This window comes from Hypoxylon fragiforme (assembly GCF_022984875.1).
Source record: "Hypoxylon fragiforme strain CBS 206.31 chromosome Unknown GGS25scaffold_1, whole genome shotgun sequence".
Classification (NCBI taxonomy): domain Eukaryota; kingdom Fungi; phylum Ascomycota; class Sordariomycetes; order Xylariales; family Hypoxylaceae; genus Hypoxylon; species Hypoxylon fragiforme.
In genome coordinates, this window is record NW_026054756.1 from 3022157 (window position 1) to 3047368 (window position 25212).

Here is a 25212-nt window from a genome sequence, read left to right on the forward strand (position 1 = left end):
GTAGGTAGTGCAAATATATCTACCTCTCCCAGTTAATTGGGTAGGAGTCATGAATTCGAACGAATGTAATGTAACAAGCAACGGGATAATCTATATACATCTCCCTAGATGATAAGGCACCCGATTCCTTGGCTTGGCTGACTTGGGCTGGCTCGCTTAGAAAAAGCTGAATCATGCTTTTTCTTTTTTATCTCGGTTCGCGTACCGAGCTGGGGCTAGCTAACCGGCGTTCTAGAAGCAAGCCCACATACATACATGGGGGCGCGGGGTTGTATTTATGTAGGAGAGAGGGCGCTTGTCAGTTCGGTTAGCCGGTCTGGGTTTGCTTTGTTCGGCTCGGTTGCTGCTTGAGACGGGCGAGTAGGTACTGGTAGCTAGGTCTCGTAGATAGGTACCTCGCCTTCGTCATTACCGCTTTTGGTAACCTACTCGTGGCTGTGATCAGCCGGGTCCCGAGATGCTAGTTCGAATCTTGCGGCGAAAAAAAGGCGTGAGGCTCCTTAGGTTGGGTAGGTAGGTATATTAGATGATCTTCCCCGTTATTCGTCTTGTGTAACTCTTCATTTAGGTACATAATTCCATTGTTGTAATAACTCTTTTTTTTCTTCTCATATTTATTTTATCTGCTAGCAAGTCGGTTCTCGTTTTATTCGACCGTTGCGTCGTACAAGCCCATCGCATATTATAGCCTATCCTGCATATAAGCGCTTACACTCCTGATTCAAAGTGAATTTTTACGAAGCTCTTCGATACAGCGAGATACACCTACCGATAACTACGTTTTATCACTTCCAACGAGAAATCTAGGTCACAGGAAAAAAAAAACAGATCATATATAGACGAAAGGGACAAACAGGAAAAGTAAAAGGAAAAAAAAGTAAAAAAGGAAAGGGGGTTCACAGAACCACCTCGACAACGATGTCGAACACCACCGGCTCCGGAGGCCAACAGCATGTCTCCTTCAAAGCCTGCACAGAAGTCGGCCCCCTCTGCCCCGTCGAGGCTACCGTGCTGGGCTACTACCCCAACCTCGGCGTAAACGCGTTCCTCGCCGCTGCCTTCGGCCTGTGCATCATCGGCCTCGTCACGACGGGTATCTGGAAGCGGACTTGGGGGTACTCGGCTATGTTGACTGTGGGGTGTATTCTAGAGTTTGCAGGTGTGTTACTATCTTTCCACTTTTCCCCTATCATTTACTTCCTATCTTGAACAGGGCCAGCGGAAACAGCTCTCCTTTTCTCAAAAAGGGAATCACCTTGATATTCACAACTATATATATATATATGTGTGTGTGTGTGTGTGTGCTAACTCACCCCCCTTTTTCCAGGCTACATCGCCCGCGTCCTCCTGCACAGCAACCCCTGGAACGCCTCCGCCTTCCAGACCCAGATCTGCGCCATCATCCTCGCCCCCACCGTCATCTGCATCGCCATCTACCTGACCCTGAAGCACATCACCCTCTCCCTCAACCCCTCCCTCTCCCGCCTGCGCCCCCGCCTCTACCCCCTCATCTTCGTCCCCGCCGACGTCTCCTGCCTCGTCCTCCAGGCCATCGGCGGCGGGCTCGCCGCGTCCGCCGGCTACGACAACCCGGACCTGCTGCTAGTCGGCGACCGGGTCATCATCGCGGGCATCGCGCTGCAGAGCGTGGTGCTGGCGCTTTTTGGCGCCATGGCGGTCGATTATTTCCGCAGGGTCAAGGCGTGGATTGGAAGTGCCGGCGGGGATGGGGAGGAGGCGAGGGCGGTGTGGACGGATGCGCGGTTCCGCTTGTTCTGCTACGCGGTGGCGGGCGCGTACGTGGGCATTCTGATACGGTGTATATACCGGATCGCGGAGATGGCGGGCGGCTGGGGGAACCCGATCATGCAGGACGAGCCGTCGTTCGTTGTGCTTGAGGGCTTGTGAGTTTCTTCCCTTCTTTCCCCCCTTTCCCTGTCCTTCACTTCCTCCCCTCCCCCCCCCCCCTGTCTTACCCTTCAAAAGCTAACTTTTGACCATAGCTGCATCGTCATTCCCGTCATCCTCCTAACCGCCTTCCCGCCCGGCTTCCTCTTCCCCGCCATGGCAGCCCGCGAGGCGCAAAGGTTCCGAGGGAAGAAGAGTCTCACCGCTACCGAAAACCACGGCGGTGATAGCAACTACGGCGGCAATCATAATAACAGCAGCTCCAGAACTACGATCGAGGGTGAGAAGGGGAGAGGTGGCTCCAGCGTGTAAAGACTTGCGTCTATGGTTTTGGTCTGGTTTTTAGATTTGTTTATTGGCACTATTGTCAGCGTTATTGTTAGAAGCGTATACACATGAAGCTACATATAAAATAAATAATTTACTTATCAAGAAATATATATCATGTCGATGTAGGTGTTTCATCTCGACATACTTAACTTGTAATTAACGTAACTTCATCGGTAACCGAATGCCATTAACATCATTTGAGTGCTAAGATGTAGTTTGCACATACTAAGCATCTACTAGGTATGATATTTATGAGAAATTGTATTGCTTCTCATTGTCATCGGCCAAATACCAACCTGTCAGTAACCCCGTAAGCAGCTGGCACTCTAACCGTTAACAACCCCTTTATATCGTAGGCATCTACCTCCGTAATGTATATGAAGTCGTCTCATCCCAATGCAGCCAGCCAGTCCCAATGCAGTTCAAACTCTCTAATCTCTGCATACCCTGCCTCATCCTCGCTCGCCTACTACCCATGCAAACCAAGAATTCGAAGTAAAGTCGTTGTTCGAACAATGAAAGAGGACCTAGGCATTCAGGAACCCCTCAAGCTCAGCTTTCGACCCATCCGTTTCGTATTCGCTCTCTCCCTCTTCCTCCTCCTCCTCACTCTCCTCTTCCTCGCTCTCTTCTATCTCCTCTCGAGCATCTTCAAGTTCTTCCTCTTCATCATCATCGTCGTCGTCATCCTCCTCTTCTTCCTCATCCTCCGCAAGCCAGTCATCTAGAGTCTTGGCCCCAGTACCCGCCGCAGCGCCTGCTGCTGCTGCCCCGAACCCGTTACTTCTAGTACCGCCATGTGGGTTAGACGCATGATCTCCTAGCATCTGCGATGCGGGAACGGCCCTCTTCTCGTCGCCGTACTCGTCGCCTACTCCACCCTGGCGCCGAAGCTTCGGGTCCGGCTCCTTGCCCTCCTCGACCCAGGGGGGTAGGGGGTCGTACCCACGGAGACCGTGCACACCGCCACCACCCGCAAGCACCAGCGCGGAAGAACCTAGCATGAGGCCCTTGCGTGTCTCAGACGGGCTGGGTGCCTGGGGCGCGGGCTTCGGCGCGAGCAGCATCAGTGTCGCCAGCTGTGGCACATTCAGGAGGGCCTTGTACAAGCGCGTGCGGTCCCGCAGCTCATACGATGTATCGTAGCGGGCGAGCAGCAGGACGTAATTCCATAATCGGGCTATGGGGTGGTCTTCTGGATTCGGGAGGGGTTCTTCGTTCTCCACGTCTCTTGTTTTCTGTGCTTCGGCGACGCTGTTGATATGATGTAGGTACACTTTCGCGGCGAGGAGGACGATCTGTCGCTTGGCAACCTCGGATTCCTCCGCAAACTCCTTTAGAAGTATGCGAAGCACGTCTGCCGCGATGTTGTCCTCGCCATTCAAGCCCGCGAATTCACCAACAAGCCAAATGATGGTCGCGCGAGCTTGAGGGTCTGTTGCGGAATCGAGATTTTTCGCTAAACGTACCACAGTACTCACATGTGATCGAGGATCTTGTTGGATGAGGTGTCGGATTACAGTCAAAGACTCGGCCGCAAGCGTACCATCAAGACTTGTAATTTGACTTAAGAGTAGCCGCATACACCGTGGCGCGGTTGCCGGATCTGCCTGCGCACAACGGCCGATTGCCCGTACCGCTTCACGAACCAGAGCCTTGTTTGTTCCACGTGAGAAATGCTCAAGCTCATTGAGGATGAGACTCTTGGTCTGTACGGGGCTGTGGGGGAAGATCAGTGCAAGCACTTCAAGCTTTAGCTCCCATACTGGAGCTGTATCAGTAGCGTGAACAAGAAAGTGTGAGGCGTATTGGACGAATGACTCTGGGTGTGCCAGACAGACAGACACTATATTGTATAGCGCGAGCTGCTGGATGTCCTGCGCTCCACGTAGTAGAGCGACCAGTGGTCCAACGGCGGCCTTGGTGTATTCTGGCGTGCCAAGATCCGCATAGCAGCGCGCCACGGCCACTACAACACCAGAATTCCTGCTCTGTAGCAGTGGTTGAATCCCAACGAGTAACAGGACCAGATCGGGATCGAGGAAGACCACCTGTTCTCCTTCTGGCACAGAAACTGATGCGCCTTCGCTGTAAAAGTCTTGAAGGTCGGCTGACTTATCCTTCGTCTTAGCGTTCCTTGTCCGCCTTGGGAAACATTTCCGCGCATAAATAGACATCATCCTTAGCATAGCAAGCTGGCTCCATTCGTCCATGTCCACTATCTTTTTAATGAGACCCCTGTAATGCTTGTGAATCATATCGACTCTGTTAGGACATATTTCCATATAAGCGCTGACGGCAGCGCCTGCGACGAAGTATTGCTTATCGCCTAGGAGCGTCGCCAGGTATTCTAACAACTGAGGGAGAGTACTTGGTTCGAGGCGATAGCATTTTGGTATGGCGAGAGCAGCGGCCTTGCGCACGTGGGGAGACATGTCGACCGCTCCCTTCTTGATGGCTAACGAGACGATTTGGCTGATAACTGGGACTCGAATACCGGACATGGTTCGCAGGGCAAGGGCTCGGACCTGGGGGTTTGAATCGGATAGGGATTTCTGGATCGTATTAATGGATAACAGGGCCATGTCGGGCTCTTGTTCGGCATGGTGAATAAGGTATATATACACAAGCTTCTTGATCTCGATATTTGGCGATGCGACGTTTTTGACGATAGAGGAAAAGAAGGGTAGAGTCTTTTGCTGTCGGTACATCATCTGGATCAAGTAGGGTCGATCAGTCGGGCGCAAGCCAGTAGTCGATCAGGGAAAGCGTGATATGCATACAGACATGACACGCCGTAGCCCGTCGAGCACGTCGCGGTCATTTCGGCTGTCTAAGAGCTTCTTTAACTGTGCCGTAGGAAGGGATCGTGTAGTGCTACGAGAGCTACGGGCGGCTTGGGCAGCATCGAGGGTAAGCTCCCGAGCTATAGGAATCAGTTAGTACACTGGAACAGTATACCTACGCAAGGAAGTATGCGTGCATCATACGTAGGTAAGTATGGATTATGATATGATGTTGACTTACCGCTCTCAAGTAGATTGGATATTCGAGATATAGACTCCATTATCGTAGGTAGAAACGCGCAGACAGCTTGTGAGCTGTTGCGGTGGTTGTTTGTTCGGTGTAGGTATGAGAGGTATAAAATATATGAGGTGCGTGACGTCGGCGGTATGCATTACACATTAGAAGGATTTAATGTTCCTAGTACTACTAGTAGTATTGTACAATACAGATAAATGTGGGTGGACCTGTATATTAAAAGGATAAGATCTAAGGATCAGACCTTGCTACTGAAATGTTCTTAAATACATGACCACAGTGCTTCGCACTTTCCTCTCTGGCGTACCTGCCACCATCTACTGGGGGGGGACAATAGTGCCTGTCCCAGGCACCTCCAGGCTTCGTTTCAACAGCGCCAACAAGCTCTGATATAGACGTTCCCGAACCACACAGCCATTCAATGAGTATCAGAGATAGGTGACGCTGTATTGGAACAGCGACAAGGTGCCAGAAGTGTGGTCTTTTAGAGTAAGGGGTTAATCGGATAAATAAGGTGTAGTGCATCCCATATGGGAGGTAACAAAATGAGCCATAATGGCTAGTAAACTGTGGGCTTTTTGAATTGAATAAACGGTTTTTAGACTTTTTGATTTGAATAAACTGACTGTGGACTTTTTGATTAAACGACTTTTGAATAAACGGCTTTTGGAACAAACGACTTTTTGAATAAACGTTGACTTTCAGAACAGAGCTTTCAATCAACAATAACGTTTCAATCAATAAAAGGATCAAAACAACTTTGAAAACAATAAAGGTCCCAATTATCAAAAAAAACCAAAAACCAAAAATGAGGCTATCACCACAGCTCTTCCGGTGTGGGGGCACCAGATAAATGTGGGTGGACCTGTATATTAAAAGGATAAGATCTAAGGATCAGACCTTGCTACTGAAATGTTCTTAAATACATGACCACAGTGCTTCGCACTTTCCTCTCTGGCGTACCTGCCACCATCTAATACATAGGCCCTTTTAAGGTTCAAAGTTCCAAGGGTTGGGGGGATGGGGATATTTGACTTTCTAGCGGGGCTTGTCCGCTGCCTATAACAAGTCGGGCTATTTAAAATTAGTGGGGTGCCTTTTTATACTATGTAGTATGTACTGTTAACTTCAAGGTTCCCCTGATATAAAAAAGCCCGTGAAGCTCATATCCACATTCAACTTTCAAGTCACATGGGACAAGGTCACGAGAATAATTATCATAGGATGCTTCATATCTTGAATTTCTAGTCTTCCTATCCCCAGACAATATGGGGATGGCTATGTATTATGAAGTTACCTAATACTTGACGCTTGTATAGGTTTATATCTATCATCTTTAGCCATAGCATGTCTTCAGCACCCTTCCTATTTCTCTCCCCAGCATTACCATCCGAGCTTCTGACTTTCATATTAAACCACCACGCCTATCCCACTACTCTGATCATATGCTCTTCCCGTCAAGAGTTTCTCGCATCGCTTATCGATGACGTATGCCATGAGACAACTCCCACTCCCAGTCCGGACATAACCTCTACAGATCAGCAACAACATGGGATAGAGGAACTTCCACCATCTACGGCTGCGCCAGAGACCAACCGAGAGTTGGGAGGAGTAAAGCAAAGGCAAAAACACCACAGCTTTCTGGCTTCCTCCCCTCTATACCAGGTCGCCACATCGCGGCACATCCGCGTCGTCTACGTCCCCACCGTCACCCATCTGCGCGCCTACCTCTCCGTCTTCTCGCCAGACGACACTAATATACCGGCTCCGCCACCAGATCTCCACCACAACTCCTCTGCTATTGGTGGTGGTGCGACTTACACGCCACGCATAGTCCTATACGGCTTCTTATCGCTGCACCGCGACACAAGCGAGTGGAGCGCCCAGGGCCTCGGCAACTCCGCCTCCGCCGTCGTAGACCTCGGCCACCGGCTCTCCTGGCAGGCGATCATTGTCGAGCCCCGGAAGCGCAAAAACTCTTTATCTCTATTCGAAGACCTGCTGGAGGAGACCGTCCCGTTTCTAAGCGGCGGTGGCCGTCGACCCGGCCCCGACTCTCGGGACGAGGGGGGCGGCTGGATAGGCCGGACGGTGGAGGTAGGGCGGGTTATGAAGCGATGGTTTCGCTTCCAGCACGGGGTGTGGGACGCGAGTTTTGCTGCTCAAAATGAGGCGGAAGATGTCCCTCGTAATGATGATGATAGAAATAAAATACTATAACTTGATGGGGCTATCTCATGGTATCTCTATAAATCCTCGAAAAACAACAACTGACCGTAAATACTTAATAGTCGTAAAAACGCATTATGTACAGTCTTTTAGAGCCCCTGGTCGACCATGTCTGATCGCCTAACGCCAGCCGTAGCATATCCTTTCGTGGTCTCGTCACTTACGCAGATAATAGATAGGTAGGAAAAGGAGATGAGTAACAATTAGATAGCCTGCTCCATCTCTGTAATGTACAGTTTGATGTGCGATTCCATCTTCAGGTACTCGTCGTAAGCGTTGCGGACCTCATTCTCAATGTTCTCCTTAAGATCCAACATCTGTGATCTTTATTAGCAGCTGTCCATTCATTGTAGGTCGGTCTGAGTGAGTGATTAATGTTACGCACCTTTTTCTCCGTTTGCTCGATCCGAATTCGCCTTCTCTCTATCTCCGTACCCTTCGCACCGCGCTCCTCGGTAAGCTTCTTGTGCAATGCCCGGAGCTCCTCCATCTTCTCCTTGGCCTCCCGGTCCTTTTCTCGACTGTGTTCGAGGAGCTTCTCCGTGCGCTCGTTCCATTTGCCCAGCTGCCTCTGCAAAAGGCCCTCCATTCTCTCCACTTCTTTTACGTTGTTACCGCGTTCTGAGAGAGCGTCTCGTTGCTTTGCGTTTCGAGCGTTTTCCTCCTCCTCTTTGGCTAGTTCTGTCGATATCTCGTCGAGGAGCTTGATGCATGACGCGACGTCCGTGGACACGACGCCGAAGGAATCTGTTGACGTCTGTAATGCTCTTGCTCGTCTGTCCAGGGAATCGATATGCGCCTTGTCCGCGTTCAGGGTGTTGTTCAGCTCTGACAAGCTCGTTTGTAAAGCTTGTGGACTTTGTAGGGTGTACGGGCGCAGTTTGGCGCTTTCCTGTCTGAGCATCATCTTCTCGGTTGTCTTTTGCTCGAGTCTCTGCGCCAGTTCCCCTTTCTTTGCTTTGGCTTCCTCTAATCGCATCGCGACTTTCTCTTGGTTACGTCGTAGCTCTAGCAGCGTCTTCTTCAGTTCTTCATTCCGCTCTGTCTTCTCGCGTACCTGGGCCTCCATAGCCTTGCGGTTGTGCCGCATCTCGTCTAACCTGGCCTCCATGTCCTGGTTCTCGCCGTAGAGGGTCTCGATCCGCGCTTTGGTCTGTTCGGCCTTGTTAAAATGCTCATCGATGACGTTGGTCTGGCTTTCGCGAAATCGGACAAAGTTGATCAGGTAGCTAAATATTTTAACAAGCCGCGGGTGCGTGGGCTTGTAGAGATCACTGAAGTTGAAGTCGGTGACACCACATTCGAGCAGTAGCTTGCGCAGCGACACGTAGAATCCCAGGAGGTTGCGGGTGTCGGCGGGAACGACGTCGGCGAACTCGCCGCAGACTTCCTCAGCGGCTGCGCGCATGGCAGGCTCGACGGTTTCGCGGGTGGCATTTAGTAGCAGTTCGGCGAACCATTCGAATATCATTTGCACTTGTAAAGGGTTCGGCTTCTGCAGGTCTGCGACGTTGAAGGGTATGCCGATATCTGTTATGCAACCGACTATCTCCTTGTCTGGTAGTCGCATGAAGGCATCTGCTTCCTCCTCCTTTTTGCGCGTGCGCGATGTTGTTTGCGATGTCGGTATTATCGACATTCGCGGGTTGTACGCCATGGTCACGATGTTGTGTATTGGCGTTGTTATATTTATTCGAGATGGGAGTATGGTATTTCAGTTATCCGTTCCGACTTTGTATTTTTAAGATGGATAAGGCTTGAATTGAGATTGAGGAGTGCACATGTGTTTAGATGTTTTGATATGGTTGCTAGGTGGGGCTGAGTAAACAACTTTGAACTGGATATATGTACTAACAATTATGTACATATGTACTAGCTGCAGGCCTTGATGATTAGGTCAGCCACACATAATCTAATCAATGATTGGCCCTACATATGTATTTGTATGTAGACTATGTACAACATTGAAGTACTGCATGTGGACTTCAACAGTGAATGTTAGGTACCGGATTATGTACTATGTATTACAACTACATAGTAGCACTTGTCGATGTACCTACATGTATGCATTAATCATAATTCAAAAATCAACCGAAACTAAAAAAAATACATTAAATTTGAAGGGTTCAAGGTTGAAGACGTTGGGTAGAAGACGTACATATCCCTACTCCATGCATTGTTGCCAATAATAGCCACACATGAAACCTCGTGGCCGAGAGAAAATCCCGCGTGGCGATGGCGACGGCGAATTCATCATCTATTCTAGGCTCCCAGGCTCCCAGGCACCGAATCTTCTACCAGAAATCTCAACAGCTCCTTCCGGCTTACGTATGTTGATGGGCTAAGTTACCTAGGGTAGCTTAAGCGATCTTTGTTCTTCTAATAATAAAACTGCCTAACGCCTAGGTACTAGGTAGGCTGTATATAACTACTTGTAATATGAAGTTGAATGTTGCACAATAACTATTAACTAGTAACTACACTGCCTATAATTATATGTACATACGTACTCCCTGGAATATCGTTACAATACTCTAGAATACCAGGACAAGGTCAATCTGAAACATCCTTAACTACAACGCAAGCTGGGTTATGCTAACTAGTTCTGTTGTGAATAAAGGAAACTAACAGTCAACAACAGCTAATAGCACTGCCATTATAGCAGCCGGTAGCATTGAAAAAAGTCCCCTTGTCCAATTATCTTAATAGCCCTTCGCAGCATGAGGGACAAGCCAAGCCACAATAGATGGTACTTTGTCTCCTACTTAGTTAGACCGATATCACCAACAACTTCCAAATAGGGCCTTATCTGGATGCACGTTTGGGGTCGATCGGCCATTAAGCTTCCCAGGAACCGTTCTCTTGCATTTGGGCGCAGGGGAGAACGTGTGTCAACTTCTACGTGTCAGTCCTGAGAGGCATCACTACTAATATGCTTGAGTTACCACCATTTATCCCCGCATCATGCAGGAAGCATAGATCCAGATTCCCAATGAGAGCCGAACAGACTATCGCCAATATCGAGTTGCATGTTGCGCTTTTTTTCTTCTTTCTTCTCTTTCCTTTTTAACTCCTATACCGCTCCTCCCTATTCACAATCAAAGGAGAGGGCAAGACGGCCCTACGGCCGACCCTTTAAAGCACAGCGTGTCTATCATTTCCATTTTTGAGCTTGTCTACCCGAAGCTATGCTGCTCCCAGCCTGTGATGCACAAGCTGTCTAACGGTGCCTACCGGATTGCGACAGGGCAGGATGCGTGCTTGCGGGACCTGGAAACATTGAAATACTACTGAAATCGAGATTTTAGATACAACATGGCAGTCATGAGGGTTTCTACTGCGCAACTCGTCTTGAGAAGTTTTTACTCAAGATGTTTAATACGAACCTCTTGGAAGTTGGAATTTCGTATGCCCGGGTCAGGTAACATCTGCCATATTCCGAGTAACACGCTTTGTTTGCAGCAGCATCGGGTGATGCGATGGGCGTCTACATGTAACTAGCATTCACAGGTGGATGTATAGCGAGTGTGTATTATTATCAAGACTAATCCTTGCACCCGATATTTTCGACCTGCTCAGATACAGATACGGAAAACATACATACATGTAGAAGCAGCAATTCGACGTTCCATTTACCCACCTGCCACGGTACATCAACCGAATACCTACATGTAGTAGACTACATAGTAGTATTCTCTCGTTGTTGTTCAAGGTACCGTACCAAACTTTCTAGCGTTACCCCCCATTCAGGGTTCAAATATTGTTAATCATACCTACCTTGGAACTTGGTTGGGCGTGCCCACTGCCCAAGCGGCACCCATCCCGCTAGGCGATCTGGCGCCCGCCATCTTAGGGCTTCCGTAGTACCCAGTTGAAAGCTCGGACAGCATGAGGAATTGACGCTATTGTGGTCTGTGCTGGCTGTTCACGATAGGCGCCAGATATAATGGAGATTACCAGGTATTACTTAAAACATTAAACGAGAAAGCAATCAGAGGGCACACGAAAAGCGAAAAGAGAGGATCCCACCATATTTACTATTAAAGTCACTCAATTCGTGATATTTACGACCTGATTGTGTGGTATACACGGACAAGGGTTTGCAGAAATCATGTGTCATGTGTTGTACCTTGTGCTTTTCAAGTGCTTTTCCCCTTCTTCTTCTCGTACCTGACCTGACATCACTGGCTGATGGGTCTCAAGCTAGGCTACTACTATGTAAGTGCCTAGAAGATATCTAGGCTAGGCTGGACATGGGTCGGCTTTCTTCGCAAGTGCCGCAGACGCTACGCTATGTATGGTTCACGCTTAGACTATATTCGAGTACATATATGCCAGTAGTCCAGATGTCTGTGGTTAAGACTATGGCCGTAGTTATTGTTGACGTCGTCGACCCCGTGCTATACTAAGGCATGTAATAGACAATCCCTACGTAGCTGTCAATTGTTTCCAAGGCTAAATGCTTAAGGTTGTTTCATTGATCACGATTCCTACAGGCTACCTCGAAGCCCCTTGAAGCCCCCAACTACATACGGCATAAAGTGCCTACCTAGTAGTGTATGTACCTACAGTTCTAGCATGGCAAAGCAAGGTTTTTCTTATATGTACCCACATCCATCCCTACCATCAGGTGTCATCCTTCATCAACCCACATGCGTACTATGTATGTATGTATGTGTCTTCGTTGAATGTTCTCGACCAGGGCAACTTACATACATGTATGGACATAGATATTCAACACCTTACATACTATGCAAATATGTGCATATGTAATGAGATGGGATTTGGACGAAGATAACTACTAGGTACATCAATATTGGTATGTACCCTATGTAGGTACCACTATCAACATTGAATGATATGTACATACCTAGTATGTATGTAACATTGAACATTGAATGCTTCGCCGTTCGGAAATACATATCTACATATAAAGTGGCATGTACATGCACTAGTAGCATTGCAATGTAGAGAACATCAAAAGAAAGGCAATCAAGCGGAGTTTTCTCATCTTACGAGGTACCTGATACCTGGATACATCGCTGTATGGTTCAAAAATCTACAAGTCCACCTTTTTTGAGCCCTCGTAGTATTGTACATTGGTAAGTGGACCCATTAAAAATGATTGTCTACAGCACCTGTCAGCCTGTTAACTTCCTGGATTAGGTCAAGGGATCACCTTGTGTGTGACTTCATTTCGCAAAAATCCATTTAAATTGCCATTTCCCTGCCACACACACCGACTGAAAATAGGACCTACATGAGGTACGTAGGTACATTTTTCATGATACAGGCTTCAAGGTTTGTACATGGGTACATATGTACGTACATACCCACATCACCTCTTGATGCACCAGACTGGGACTGGATGAGTTGCCCAACGAAGGCCCTCCTTCCCATGTCTGTCTGTCTTTCGCCCCATTTTTTCTTTTCTTTTACCCTTCCCGTTAGTGAACCTTAAGAGTCAAAGTCAATCAGGTCAAGTCAGTTCCCAGTCAGTCGATTGTCGCTCCCAGCCAGTGTTTTAAGGTTAGTTTAGCTGCTAAGTTCATATGTTCTCGTTCATATTCCCCACTGCCGACCGCCACAGTTTTATCGTTTTGTCTCTTTTTTCCTTAGCAACCTCCTACTATTAGTAGGTAATACCTGAAAAGTGTACCCCATCTACTCATCTGCCCGCCTACCCACCCACCTGTCCACCCGTCTCCCTTTTTTACATACCACTTGAATCACCTCGAATCACTTGCCCAGATTTTACAGATTCTGGCACCTCTGGAACCCAATGTAAACCCTTTTATACCCTCCGCGCAGCATTCCAACACGATCCATATTCTTATCCTCATGCCTGCGCTGGAAACGTATCGAAGCAGTTCGCGTCGAACCAACAACCTCGCCATCTGAGAGTAATCTCTAATTGGTCTTTCTTGTGGAATAGAGAGACACTTCAATCTAGTCTGCGTGCCATAACTCCCATAACGCCCCGATTACTGCGGTACGACGACATCATCAAGATCCTATCAATTCGAGCGAGACACGAATTAACTTGCGAATAATCGTGGCCACTGTTTACCATTTCACTCCCACAACTTGCACTGATTATATGCATTATTCGACTTAATCCGCGCCCATGGCGATAATCATCCCGCAGACATCACTACCCAGCATCATCGAGAAAAACCCGCATCTGCGCACCGCGATATAGCCTCACCAACCGGCATTGATTAGCCGAAACGATGGCCTTGTGGCCTTTTCGCCGCAAGGGTTCGCGCAGGCGATCTCGAACTCCCGCCGTCGATGACTCTGGTACGGACACCCAGGGGCGAGGCCGTTCATACCAACCTCCTTCCCGGAGCCAGACCGAACCTGCTGCTGCCACACCCATTCCTAGGCCCTTAAAGGAAAAACGAGATGGCCCAAATAAATTGCAACGGCGTCCCCGTACTTACAGCTTTTCGCCGGGACGCCAGGACTCCTTGCGTGTTGCCAAAGGCAAGAAGGGCCCAGTTGCCTCAATGCCTCCTGGTTCGGTTGAGGCCTATAGAAACCAGGGAGTTCCGTTAGGATCCAGTGATAATTTCGTGACTAGGGTACCAACCTTGCATCACGAAAATTCTAGAAATAAGCGGAGAGGACAACCACTACCGCGAAAAAAATCCAGCAAACGACGAAAGGAGGATCATGACCGGGAGGCCGAGATCAAGGCCATGAGTCAGTTCATGCCAGTCCGTCCTGCTACCGATATCTGGACAACCGGCCGTCCTATGAAGAAGGACAGCAAGCGAATCCGTACGGGTCTGGCTGGAAGTTGGGACGAACCCTCTTCTGACGTTTCGTTACCCCTACCCGGGTCCATTCGTTCAGGCATGTCGTCGGATTCAGAGCAACTGTCTTGGAAGGTTTCTGCGCTAGACGCACTTGCTCCGCGGCCTACCTTACGATTTGCCACGAGCCCTGTTTATGGGCCGGGAGTCAGCCCTGGTTTAACAAGATCCCAGTCGACTAAACGAAAGCTAGCTGACAGAGGCTCAATTCCCGAAGCTACACTGAGAGCTCACAAGAGAATTGATGAGTTAGCGGACGACTTAGGTGCGTCCGATTTAAGGGAATTGATGGAAAGAGATCAGCGGAGACGGGAAAGAAAGAGAGAGAGAGAGCGTGAGAAGGTGGAGAGGCGCCTCACCAGGCAAGCTGAGAAGCAACGAGCAGAAGAAGCTGAGGCTATCAAAAGTGGTACCCCGCCACCTCAAAATCTAGAGAGGGGAGTTTTAGGTCGTGAAATGGTGAACGAAGCGAACGATCCAGCCTCAGTGGTTATTACTTCTTCAAGGAGAAGGAGTTCAAATGACTCGGCTCGGAGACAAAGAGGGTCACAAGCGGAACTAGAAAACCGCGACGATTCTCCGAAACCCCTGGAAGAATTTCATCGTACAGACAGCATTCCACTCGAGCCATCCACGCCGGCTAAAGCCCCTGAACACGTAGCGGAACCGGCTCAAGAAAAGACACCATCGCGCTCCTCAAGCACGAGGATTCTAAGTTTCATGCGTCCAGGGCAGTCGCGCTCGAAGTCACCGAAGGAGCCCAGTCATGCGAGAGTTTACCTTGATTCACCTTCGCCGGCATTTACTAAGCCAGAGTACGCAGAATCCGGTGGCAGGACGTCAGACAGTGGATCCTCAAGGCCCTGGAGATCTTTCTTCAGATGGGGTAAGAATAGACGTAGTTCTGGCCCGTCGTCTTTCTCGAATACTTCTCGAGACTCGATGCTGGCTGGTCCGCCGCCCGCCCACGCGAACTACGTCCCGCGAAAAATAAGCTCTGGCGTGCCCAAAAGAACTATGTCTCGCTTCCGGGAAGACCTCCCTGAACTACCGCTCTCCCCGCCCGATTCTCGTGTAGCATCCCCTGAAGCTGATTCCTTGCCCGTGGAACCTCTACCGGTTATTCCTGATGATGATGTCCAGATGCGTTACGATACCCCAACTTCGGGTCACCGCTCGCATGAAGCGATGCGGGCTACTCCTATTTCATGGCACCGAGACGAGGTGCAGCCTTCGCCGGCGCCGCAGTCCATGTCCCTCGCCTCTATCGATTCGGAAGCATCTTGGCTCTCTGGTCGCATAAGTAGGAAGCGAGCTTCAATACGAAATTCTCTTCAACAATACGCCCAACCGGCCTTCCCTCGAGAGTCCGAAGACCATGCTTCTGACAATGACAACATTGCCGAAGATGAATATATGAATAGCGTCGTTCCTACTCACTCACACCCGAAGTCCACCGGTGAGGCCCGGCCGAGCAGTGACGAGGAAGAAGAGGAGCATGATGATGAACATGAAGCTAAGTGGGGCAACGTAGGCCATACCCCTACTGTCATGCATCACAGAGACACTATGCGTAGTCGAGAGGGCGTCCTCCAGTCTTTTGATGACGAGAAATATTTCGAGAAATATAGCGACGACGAAGAAGAGGATGGCCACAGTCCGGTCCAACCGCAGAGGGCTACTAGTATCAGCCTCGACAAGAGCCATGTTCGAAACTTCAGTGCTGGTAGTGCTAAGTTGCTTGAAATCTCGCCTCGTGCATCTGGGGAGAATAGGAGGAGTATGATGGACCGCGGCACATGATGATTATGTGCGACGAATGAGACCTGTTGGTCTATATAATGCCTGGTGCGGAAAGCTTTCCGCACCGGATGGGTATGTGATTTGAACCAGGAGACATAAACTCACATTCCTTTTATTTTCCTTCATTATTTGAACACGCCAATAGGTCATCCTGGCCTGACGGTATACCTTCCTTTGATATTTCCTTCTTTTCTCACTCTTACCGACCTTATTCATTCATTATAACATTTCATATTTTATCAACACATAAAGCACACCCAAAAGAACAAGACAAAAAATCGGTAAAAAGAAAAAAATCCATTCGAAATGTCTCCTGGCCTCATTTCAAAAATCCATACATCATCATTCATCAACCAAGTCATCAAATCACCACCCAATACTCTCCTGGCCTCGCTATTCATACCCGGCCAATCTCAACTTCTTTTCAGATGTCACGCATGCATCCTTCCACGAGCATGTGAGGATATCATCTACATCTAGAATACTATTCGCTTCATATCTTCTGAATATGTGGAAGAGGGATAAAATACGGTGTTTTCCTATTCGATATATTGCGATACCACAGGTTTTATGTTTTTGTTTTTGTTTTTCTTCGTGGGGTTTCTTACTTGTGATACCACTCATACTGTGTGCGACACAGAGGTTCATATGGGCTTGCAGAGAGGTGTTTGTATTGATGCATGAGATGTCTTCTTTACACTGACCGACCTGGATTTTCATAGCGCGAATTGTCTCTTCGACACTTGGGCAGGATAGTTGTGGGTGGAGGTACTTCCATGCTAGTTAAGAGCAGCCCTGGAGTAGATCCGAAGACCTTTTTCCAATGAGGACACATGGGCTTTTTTTATTTAAAAAAAAATCACCTTCACGTGTGAGCCCACGATATATTATCCATTTATCTAACCTTGACATTGAGTCTTGCAGTTTTTGGATTCAAGGTAGACATGGCTGGGCGAGCTCATGCAAGTTTTTGGTAGGCAAGCTAGGGCAGGCGAACTAGGTGTTCGTAGGTGTTCGGGGATGGGGAAATTTTTTTGGAGGGTTTTAAAAAATAAAGCTAGAGGTCTTTGGAAGTACGAGGTTGACTTATACCCCCCTTACCTCGCGTGTTACAAAGGAGTCTAGGTTGGTCATGTTGTATCAATATAAATGTATGGTGTATACATATGTAGTGTTTGTAGAAGATGGCGAGCGAAAGGAAAAGAAGATCTTGTTTTTATTTTCCTTAAAATTGTAAGAGTACCTATGTAGCTTTAGCTTACGGGCAAGCCTACATACAAATGTGTAGATTACAAACATTCTGCCTTGAGGTGTAGGTTGACATGATGTATGATAACATTGAAAGGAGGGCTTGAAGTTGATTGGGAATTATGTACATATAATGTCATATACTTAGTACTACCTACTAGTAGTACATGTATGTATAAGATACGTAGGGCGCGCGGCTTGTACGGCAATGCCACGTGCCGAGGGCGAGTAAGCCACACTTGTACCTGCTTGGAAATTGGAATAGGTATGTACAGAATACCGAGTACCGCACACGGCTCAAATCACGTCATCAGCTGCACTGACAAATCAAAAATTTACATCATCAGTCAGATCCGACGCTCTTCTACGGTAAGTTCTACCTACAGCCTACAGCTTGATGTTTTCAGCTAAAGTGATTCACCTACCACATGAAAGTTCTGCATACCCTGTACCTAAAGTACTTAGTAATAATTCTCTTTACAAAGTTTACATAGTTACATAGTACTGTAGTATATCAGAGCTAAGGCTGATAACATAAAATTCACCGACACCCCGCGCTACATAATATATATCCCTCTCTCTTTTTTCTTTTTTTTTCTTTTTCTTCCTTCTTTCCCCTTCCTCCTTATCCATGTCCAGAAACCTCTTTCGCGCAGCACAGTCTACCTTCAGACATTCAGCATCCAGGCCGACGTCAATCGCATCTTTTCAACAATTCCATAACACATCACCCAAAATGACTGTCCACAACATTCAGACGTAAGACCTCAAAACTACCTACCTATTCACTATGCGACCCAGCCTCGACCCCGCTCTCGCGCGTCTTTTAACGCCCCTCGAGCCTTGCGGGTGTTTAGTGCATGAACATGTGTGTGCTAACGTTACCTCTACTTACAGCGCCGAGGCCTTCAAGGAGGCTGTTCAGCAGAACAAGGTCGTTCTGCTTGACTGCTTCGCGACCTGGTGTGGACCTTGCAAGGCTATTGCCCCCATCCTAGCAAAGTAAGTGTTAGCCCAGCCGTGAGCTCTCTTCTCTACTTGACAATTAGATAAACGGGGATTAACTGAATGTTGCTTGCTCTCTCCAGTCACTCGAACGAGGAAGAATTCAAGGATGTCTTCTTCGCCAAGATTGATGTCGACGACCTCCCAGAGCTAAGCCAAGAGCTTGGTATCACAGCCATGCCCACCTTCATGGTGTTCAAGGACGGAAACCTCGTACCCGCTGAGAAGCTGGTTGGCGCCAACCCCAATGCGCTCGTCTCTATGTTGAAGAAGCATGCTTAAGCGAAGCGCCTTTTGTCGACATCGTTGCGTTCGTTCGTTTCGGAGCAGAGCAGAGTGATGATAAAGAAAGCGTGGGCAGAACCCCGAATAAAAACCGATGAGGACTGCAAAGGATACCCCCCCCCCCCCCCCCCCCCCCCCCCACATAGTTTGAGGTTGTCTTCGATCGATATCTGGCAGCAGAGGACACTATCGTGCCATGACAAGCCTTGATCTATTATGTGAATAGAATAAATAAAATAAAACCTTTCGCAAGATTGCGAAACAAGAATATGCCTAAATCTCGAGCACGACAGAACAATTTTAGTAAATCTAGGCAACAGGGTATATTGTTTCATATCATTATGTATGCCCTGGGTTAAGGTGCATATTAGGAGTTATCGTGTTGTCAGAATCATCGCCATCGTCATTATCACCACTGTCATCAGCTATCTAATCGCCAGGCTAGCCAAGTGGGATAATCCATTGCCCCCTCAACATCCCAAGTCCACTCTTCGAGGTACCTGTCACACCATTATTAGCACTGATGCCGTAAATTGAAGCTATCAAGCCTAGGGAGGTACAGAAACACTAATGGAATGCATACATTGCCATGGCAAAGAGACTCAAGCTTTGAGCTGATTTGCAAGTAAGCTTTGGCTTAGCTGCGGCCAAGTTGTAGACGGATGCTAAATGATACGTTCCGAAGGGGGTCCCGTCCGAGCGATATTGGATATTTCCATCCTCGTCGTGGGCTGGTTCTATGATACAAGGTTAGGAATCGATTTGTGATCATGCTGACCAGTTGCAAGGATAGGTGCTTACGGTCTAGAATGTCGTTATCTAAACTCCCGTCGTAATGGGTCCTATAAGAGTTCAGCCAATCATATTTCTCATTCAGAAAAAAGGGGGGAGGAAACGGAAATGACTAGCCCCCCCCCCCCCCCCCCCCCTACTATCCCAAATAAAGTCAACTTACAATTCATGCACGAAGACATGCGCAATGTTATGATGCAGCTCATCCTCGTCCAGCATCATCCCATTCTCAATCTTGCTCTTGACCACTGTCGGCGGGCTCGCAAACGCCAGGTCGCAGAGGAGGATGAAGCTGAGTTCATGCGTGGCGCGTGCCACGATGTCGGGGGGGCAGAGGTGGTTGTCGGTGGGAGTGTGCTCCTCGAGCATGAATTTGTTCCAGTTGAAGTACCAGAAGCTGGATGGGGGGGCGTGTGGGGGTTAGTATTCAGTTTCTGGAACCTGGAGATAGCTGCCTGGTGAATGAGTGGTAGGTGCTTGCTACCTACCTAGGCAAAGTTGGCATGGGGATAGGGGGCCCAAGAGTCTTGGTGTAGGGAAGAGAGAAAGAGGGAGGGTAATATGCTTCTATACACTAGTACAGGATCAACACTCAACTAGGCTAGCAGTGACGGAACAGACACGACTCCAAAATTACACTCACCCATCCGGCCAGTACATATCCCCGTACCTGTCCCTGTCGTCTGAGACTTTCTGACCGACGTTCGTCGGGTCGTCGCTGGTATAGTTGTACCACTGGAAGCCCGACGTGCCGCAGTACAGGCCGTTGAATTTATTCACGTGCTTCCCGTCCCTTTTCATGCCGTTTTGCAGACGGACGAATACCTACCTAGGTGTTAATAGGTACGCAACTCTATTTACCGGGTAGGGGGGGGGGGGGGGGGGGGGGGGGGGTGCTTACGTTCCGCGCACAGCTGAAGATGTAGTCATCTCTCGGACCAAGTCGCCACCCGGTCTCAGAGTCGATCTCGATGCCGAGGATGCCTTTGCACAGGCGGCAGTCAGAATGGCTTCAGACGTTGGGGGATTAGGGGTGCCTAGGCTAGGTAATCGAGAAGCGAGCGCGACTTACTAGTCATAGCCACCACGATCCTCATCCACTTGAACGAGTCCAGCGAGTTATCATCGGGGAACGGGCGTCCGTTGATCCACGTGAATGCCTCGGCGGCTGCGTCGATCATCTTTCCCTTAGAGTTAGTTTAATGATACATATAGTCGGGGATGGGTTTAAAAGTAGGCAACTAACCTTGGCTGCCTCTTTGTACGCCGACTCTATTTCCGCCTTGTGGCTCTTGCAGCCACATCTCTCATCTGTGTCCGGGAAGGACCGGAAGGGCGCGTTGAAGTACTTCCATACATCTACTTCTGCTTCAACGGCTACGGTGAGAATGAGGCATAGGAGTAGAGATATGAAGAGCAGTCCATGGGCCATGTTAGAGGGATTAGTCTATCTGAGGAACCGTGGGTGGCATAACAGGCAGGAGGTGAAGGGCAGGAAAGAAGGATAGTGAACGGTGAAGAGAAAAGGGGCCATATGAGGGAACCGGAAAAGGATGTAACGGCCAGCCATATTTATGAAGTCCGCAATGGTTCTAAGTAAGACTAAATGCTTCGGTGGGTAGGTGTGCATGATATTTGCCCATCTTGGTACCTACGGCGTTGAAATAGAAGCCTACATATCTAGTACAAGATGGGGCTGTAGAGCAATAAAAAGCATCTAATTCCTGTTAAGGTTGATAGCTACCGAGATGGGTGCTCTAAATATAACTATCCTGGTAACTAGCCCAGGTAGGCAGTTAGGTACTTTAGTGGATCTATATCGGTATTTGTGTTTAAGCATCTGCTCGTCTAGAATTCCAAAGTTCATTGGTTTCTCTTAAGTATTAGGCACTTGCTATTTAGATGCCCATTTACTATTATTAAAGAGGAAAGGTGAATGCTTATATCTGTAGCTGAAAATCTTAGTTATAATTAACTACAGATATAGAGATGGGACCATATAAGAACAACTTGCTGTGCCGCTTGACGACATTACCCACGGGCTACCCCTGATATCATGGAGTCTTAAACTTATCTGAACGATGACTGACATACGTACATACCTAGTATCAAGTACAGTAGGTATGTGTACTATTACAGTATCGATGCATATATCTACGTAACAGCGCGATATAGCATTGAATGTATGCAGTAGTTATTCACAACTTGGAACTCTTCAACAACGGTATCTATCTCATAGTGTTCCTACGCTAACCGTCAGCTAGCCCCGTGCCATATGGTTCTTACCTGCCTAGGTAGGTCTCTTGAAATCCATTCGATATCCCTGTTCCTGACCTATTTAGGAAAAAGGGGGCATCCATAGCTCCATGAATTAGGAACCGTACCCATCCCATCCGTCTATAAAAGGTAGCAGTTAATTGGGTACCTAATAATAGTAACGGTCTTTTACATGCGGCTCGAAGGCACATATATTTTAGATCATGGAGGATAAAACTTTAGGTATTCTAGAAATGTGTTTTATAGGGCCCGATAAGATTAGCCCAAACCCGCCGTGGATGGTGAACATAGTAATAGTTGTTCTTTTCCAGCTTAGGGCTCTTGAAGGCTAGTTTCATCGGCACACACCACGATACTCCGCTGTTCGGGGTTCCCAGTCCTAGCTACACAATAGAGGGAGTTTAGAGATGTGCTATAATATCTGAAGTTTCATCATGTCAGCTTTAAAGGTAACACTTCTTTTACTCGGCCTGTCTAGCTGTATGGTGGCCGACAAGACGACGACCCTCCAGAGTCCGGCAACCTCAACTCTAGAGGTGCTGAGATCTACAACATCAGCAATAGACTCGAAGCCTATGGTGTCTTTCATGACGTCGAAGTCTTCCACGAACTCCTCGGGAATATCGTCCATGAACTTGACGAGGAGCTCTTCGAAACAGTCTTCAACAAACATTTCGGCAAAAACGTCTATTAAATCCCCTAGTAGTCCATTAAACCACACTTCAACAAATCACGCTTCAACATGGGCGTCAGCAAAGACCTCAATAAAATCCTCCACAGTTTCTTCGAACCACCCTTCGACAAGCAACCCCTCAACAAGAACCTCGATAAAGGCCTCAGTGAAGTCAACTACAACTTCTTCAAAACGCTCATCAACAAGTCACTCATCAACAAGTCACTCATCAACAAGAGCCTCAATGAAGTCATCTACAGCTTCTTCAAACCATACTTCAACATTGGCCACGTCAAAGAGCTCAATAAAATCCTCTACAACTTCTTCGAACCACCCCTCAACAGGAGCCTCGGTAAAGACCTCTATGAAATCATCCACCACTTCTTCAAACCACTCTTCTGCAAAATCTTCCACAAATAGTCCCTCAACAAATCACCCGTTGCCGAACACTGCCAAGCAGACTTCCGCTCAAATGACTTCGGGCTCTTCGATACACCCTTCTACTACAGAGCCTCCAGTTCCTATACTGGTGGTGACAGCCACTACAGGTAAGTATTTCATGTAGAGCCGCAAGTGTCTTACAAAAGTGCTAAACGCCTAAACTAATATAATCAGGAAACCCGCCACCCGTTGTAACTTACACGCCCGTTCAACTGTCAGACAAAACGACCGTGACAGCAAAAACCACGTCTAACGGCATTGTGATATTTCCATTGGGGATGGTTTGGTCTGTTGTAATACCAAAGATAGGGGCCCCAACGCTCCCAGCCATAATCCCCAAGATTCCTGACTTGGCTCCGCCGCCGCCATTGGTGATACCTAAGATTAACCCACCCCCGAAGGACAACGGACATAACGACAACAACAAGGGCGATACCAAGGGGGGTAGCAATAATGACAACGATAAGGACGATAAAAAGGGGGACAATAAGGGGGATAATAAGAATGACGATAATAAGGATAACAAGAATGAAGATGATAAGAATGATAAAACGGGCGACGACAAGGGTGGCGGAAGTAATGAAAATAACGACAAGCCAACCCAGTCCAAAACAACTACGACCAAGCCAACCAAGACTGAGCCAACTACGAGCCAGACGCAGAGGACTTCTCACACCTCTTCTCACACTTCCTCGAAAACCAGCTCTTCATCGTCAAGCGATCATTGTACTATTACTGCCCAGATGTCATACAACATAAGGAAGGATGGCGTCTGGGAGTCTTTTACTACAACCCAAAAGCCAACGTGAGTTTACCGTACACCTTTTGACGAGTTTTCCATCTAAGTTCGATACAGAGGCCCCACCAACACCTGCGAAGGGACGATTAAAACTACGACAACCACTGTCTCTCCCACAAAAGCAGTTTTCATTACGTACAAGGGCCAGATCGCCATGGGTGATGCGATGCCTACAGGCCAAGTTGAAGTCAGCGAGAAAATGAAGCAGTGGCGTGAGTAGTAACCCAACACCACCTACACTGTGTCTGGTTATCTAGCATTGTCCATACCAAATAAAATTAGTAGCCACTGGAAAATGCTAACTTTTTAATGTCGTAGTCAAAAACAGACTTCAGAGTCTCTACCCCGGAGCAGGCGAAGCTTCTACAACCTCAACCACCAAAACCGCCGCACCCTCCAAAACTACCTCCAAAGCCACATCCAAAACAACCTCTAAAGCAACTTCTAAAAATACCTCCAAGACGGCCTCCAAGACAAGCTCCAAAGCCTCAACCCATAGAAGCTTCACAACGTCAACGCCGAAACCGCCCACAACATTCGCGTCCAAAACGACGACCAAAACATCCAAATCTTCTTCCAAGACATCCAAAACCACCGCCAAAGCGAAGCCAACCGAACGGCCAAAGCGAAAGGGTTATACGTGCGACTTGGAAAAGGTAGACGATGAAGGCTCAGGCGGCGTACCTAGAAACTACACATCGGGGGTCTACATGGCAGCAGCGCGCCAGTTCTGCGGCGGCGGCTATGGCTGGTCGGTGCGGCCGGGCGATAGGGGGTCTGGGTCGAATTATTTTTGGTTTGATTCCAAGAAGTGCGTGCCTGCCTACCTACCTACCTACCTCTTCTGCATCAAGTTCCCATTCCACTGCTGGAAAACTAGGTAATTGGAAGCTATTACTAACACGTCCCGGTTCAGCAACGACCCAAACACGCGCCTCCCAGCCTACTGCCTCGGCTCGGCCAAGGGAGTCTACGACCAGTGGCACCCGGCAAGCAAGGAGTACTGCAGCGGCACGGGGGAAGTCAGGGGTGACAGCAAGGTCTGGGTGGAGGTCTCGCCGTCGAAGAGCCAGGCGGGCTGCAGGAAGTTGAAGGAGTATAAGCTGGACCAGACGGAGTGTGCGGGAAACTTTTTGCAGATTATCGTTACGTGTAAGTCTCTTAACCCCATTACCCCTTTTCTTTTTTCTCGCCTCTCATATTTTCTCTGCCCCTTTTTTGTTTTCGGTTTATTATTCCTACTTTCTTGAAGAGGAGGAGGATAATTCGCTGATTCTCTGCTACTTAGGCATGAGCGATTCGGGAACATCTGGGCTTTGGAGAGAAAGTAATGATAATGGATGTTGGGACTGGCAGCTTTGGGGTCGGAAATTGACCTAGGTTGAGGTAGCATCAATATCCCGATATCAAGGGTGAGATAGACGGAGGAGTTAGTTATATATAAACTGGAGATGTGAGTTTGGTTATAGTATCTACATATGGTGAGTTTGTTGCTTGTTAGATATAGTTCAACTTTAAGGCCTATATGTAAGTAATTATGGAGGGTTGGGGGGGTTGTG

The 25212-nt window shown here is 48.2% G+C and overlaps 8 protein-coding genes across 8 annotated transcripts; 5 read left to right on the forward strand and 3 right to left on the reverse strand.

Annotated features, from left to right (window-relative positions):
• The first annotated feature begins 207 nt into the window (after positions 1-207).
• Positions 208-2344, forward strand: GGS25DRAFT_471365 (RTA1-domain-containing protein). The gene is made up of 4 exons (XM_049259344.1): positions 208-509; positions 631-1159; positions 1328-1904; positions 2004-2344. Exons 2-4 carry the CDS (start codon positions 919-921, stop codon positions 2218-2220), a joined length of 1035 nt encoding a protein of 344 aa, XP_049121696.1. The 5' UTR covers positions 208-509; positions 631-918; the 3' UTR covers positions 2221-2344.
• On the reverse strand, positions 2218-5490 carry GGS25DRAFT_471367 (ARM repeat-containing protein). Its single transcript, XM_049259345.1, has 4 exons — positions 5266-5490; positions 5022-5164; positions 2334-4952; positions 2218-2269 (listed from the first exon to the last, which is right to left on the reverse strand). The coding sequence occupies exons 1-3, from the start codon at positions 5303-5305 to the stop codon at positions 2766-2768; spliced, it is 2370 nt and encodes a 789-aa protein (XP_049121697.1). The 5' UTR covers positions 5306-5490; the 3' UTR covers positions 2218-2269; positions 2334-2765.
• Positions 5491-6395: 905 nt separating this feature from the next.
• GGS25DRAFT_45801 (uncharacterized protein) lies at positions 6396-7867 on the forward strand. Its single transcript, XM_049258910.1, has one exon. It carries the CDS (start codon positions 6628-6630, stop codon positions 7498-7500), a length of 873 nt encoding a protein of 290 aa, XP_049121698.1. The 5' UTR covers positions 6396-6627; the 3' UTR covers positions 7501-7867.
• GGS25DRAFT_45804 (Nuf2 family protein) lies at positions 7607-9332 on the reverse strand. The gene is made up of 2 exons (XM_049258911.1): positions 7895-9332; positions 7607-7826 (listed from the first exon to the last, which is right to left on the reverse strand). Exons 1-2 carry the CDS (start codon positions 9164-9166, stop codon positions 7713-7715), a joined length of 1386 nt encoding a protein of 461 aa, XP_049121699.1. The 5' UTR covers positions 9167-9332; the 3' UTR covers positions 7607-7712.
• A 4174-nt stretch (positions 9333-13506) lies between these two features.
• GGS25DRAFT_45839 (uncharacterized protein) lies at positions 13507-16330 on the forward strand. Its single transcript, XM_049258913.1, has one exon. It carries the CDS (start codon positions 13743-13745, stop codon positions 16131-16133), a length of 2391 nt encoding a protein of 796 aa, XP_049121700.1. The 5' UTR covers positions 13507-13742; the 3' UTR covers positions 16134-16330.
• Positions 16331-17725: 1395 nt separating this feature from the next.
• On the forward strand, positions 17726-18950 carry GGS25DRAFT_471376 (thioredoxin-domain-containing protein). Its single transcript, XM_049259346.1, is given in 4 exon segments — positions 17726-18140; positions 18279-18383; positions 18470-18785; positions 18800-18950. 3 exon segments carry the CDS (start codon positions 18013-18015, stop codon positions 18666-18668), a joined length of 432 nt encoding a protein of 143 aa, XP_049121701.1. The 5' UTR covers positions 17726-18012; the 3' UTR covers positions 18669-18785; positions 18800-18950.
• GGS25DRAFT_527472 (uncharacterized protein) lies at positions 18799-21165 on the reverse strand. The gene is made up of 8 exons (XM_049265092.1): positions 20710-21165; positions 20536-20644; positions 20365-20447; positions 20107-20288; positions 19627-19860; positions 19473-19513; positions 19255-19408; positions 18799-19171 (listed from the first exon to the last, which is right to left on the reverse strand). Exons 1-8 carry the CDS (start codon positions 20893-20895, stop codon positions 19093-19095), a joined length of 1068 nt encoding a protein of 355 aa, XP_049121702.1. The 5' UTR covers positions 20896-21165; the 3' UTR covers positions 18799-19092.
• A 1720-nt stretch (positions 21166-22885) lies between these two features.
• GGS25DRAFT_517215 (uncharacterized protein) lies at positions 22886-25033 on the forward strand (the record flags this gene model as incomplete). The annotated part of the gene is made up of 6 exons (XM_049263345.1): positions 22886-22961; positions 23029-23659; positions 23711-23865; positions 23972-24464; positions 24570-24805; positions 24942-25033. 6 exons carry the CDS (start codon positions 22886-22888, stop codon positions 25031-25033), a joined length of 1683 nt encoding a protein of 560 aa, XP_049121703.1.
• Positions 25034-25212: the final 179 nt, after the last annotated feature.